At 65.0% G+C, this 592-nt stretch overlaps 1 protein-coding gene across 1 annotated transcript in view; it reads left to right on the top strand.

Annotated features, from left to right (window-relative positions):
* The window catches only part of LOC104515450 (zinc transporter 2-like), a gene marked incomplete at its 5' end in the record, with an annotated part of 1,796 nt that extends 1,404 nt beyond the window's left edge, over positions 1-392 (top strand). The window contains one exon of the mRNA XM_010159422.1: positions 245-392. Coding sequence (XP_010157724.1) covers positions 245-392 — 148 coding nt within the window. The remainder of the gene's footprint in view (positions 1-244) is intronic.
* Positions 393-592: the final 200 nt, after the last annotated feature.

Raw genomic sequence — 592 nt, forward strand, 5'->3', positions numbered from 1 at the left:
GCTGAGGGCGCAACCGCACCCGTAAAGACCCTTTCCCCTTCTTCGGGGAGCGCTGTGAAGCCGTGGGGTGCTGGGGTGCCCCGGGGCTGCGAGGGGCCTCGCGGTTGGGGGGAGGGAGGACGCACTTGCCCGGCTCTCGCCTCTTATCGCTCCTCTGTTTGCCCTCCCGAAGCTGAAGGCCTCGCCCTCCCCGCGGGGCTGGGGTGCTGTGTGCGAGGCCGTGTGCCGCATGGGTTATTCCCAGGGTGCCCGAGCGGCTTCCGATGGCAAATTCATGGGTGAACCACAACACCAGTGCTCCCCACCGGGCACAGCCCGCTGCCCCGCACCCTCCATCCGACTGTGCCTCTCCACCCTCCTTTATTGTACTGGTAAAACCCAATAATGAATAAAACTCCACCAGCGGTGACCACCCGCTTCGGGAGCGCTCCGGACACCGGGAACGACCCGGCAGCCCTCAGGGTTTCTCCAAACGCGGGTATTTCTTGCGCAGGACAGAGACCTGGTCCTTGAAGAGGACGGGATCGAGGCGCAGCTGGGAGGACACGAGGGGCATGTAGCCGAACCAGTCCGCCCACTGGTTGAGGCCGTC

The sequence above is a fragment of the Eurypyga helias genome, unplaced genomic scaffold, assembly GCF_000690775.1.
Source record: "Eurypyga helias isolate BGI_N326 unplaced genomic scaffold, ASM69077v1 scaffold34429, whole genome shotgun sequence".
In the NCBI taxonomy this organism is placed as follows: domain Eukaryota; kingdom Metazoa; phylum Chordata; class Aves; order Eurypygiformes; family Eurypygidae; genus Eurypyga; species Eurypyga helias.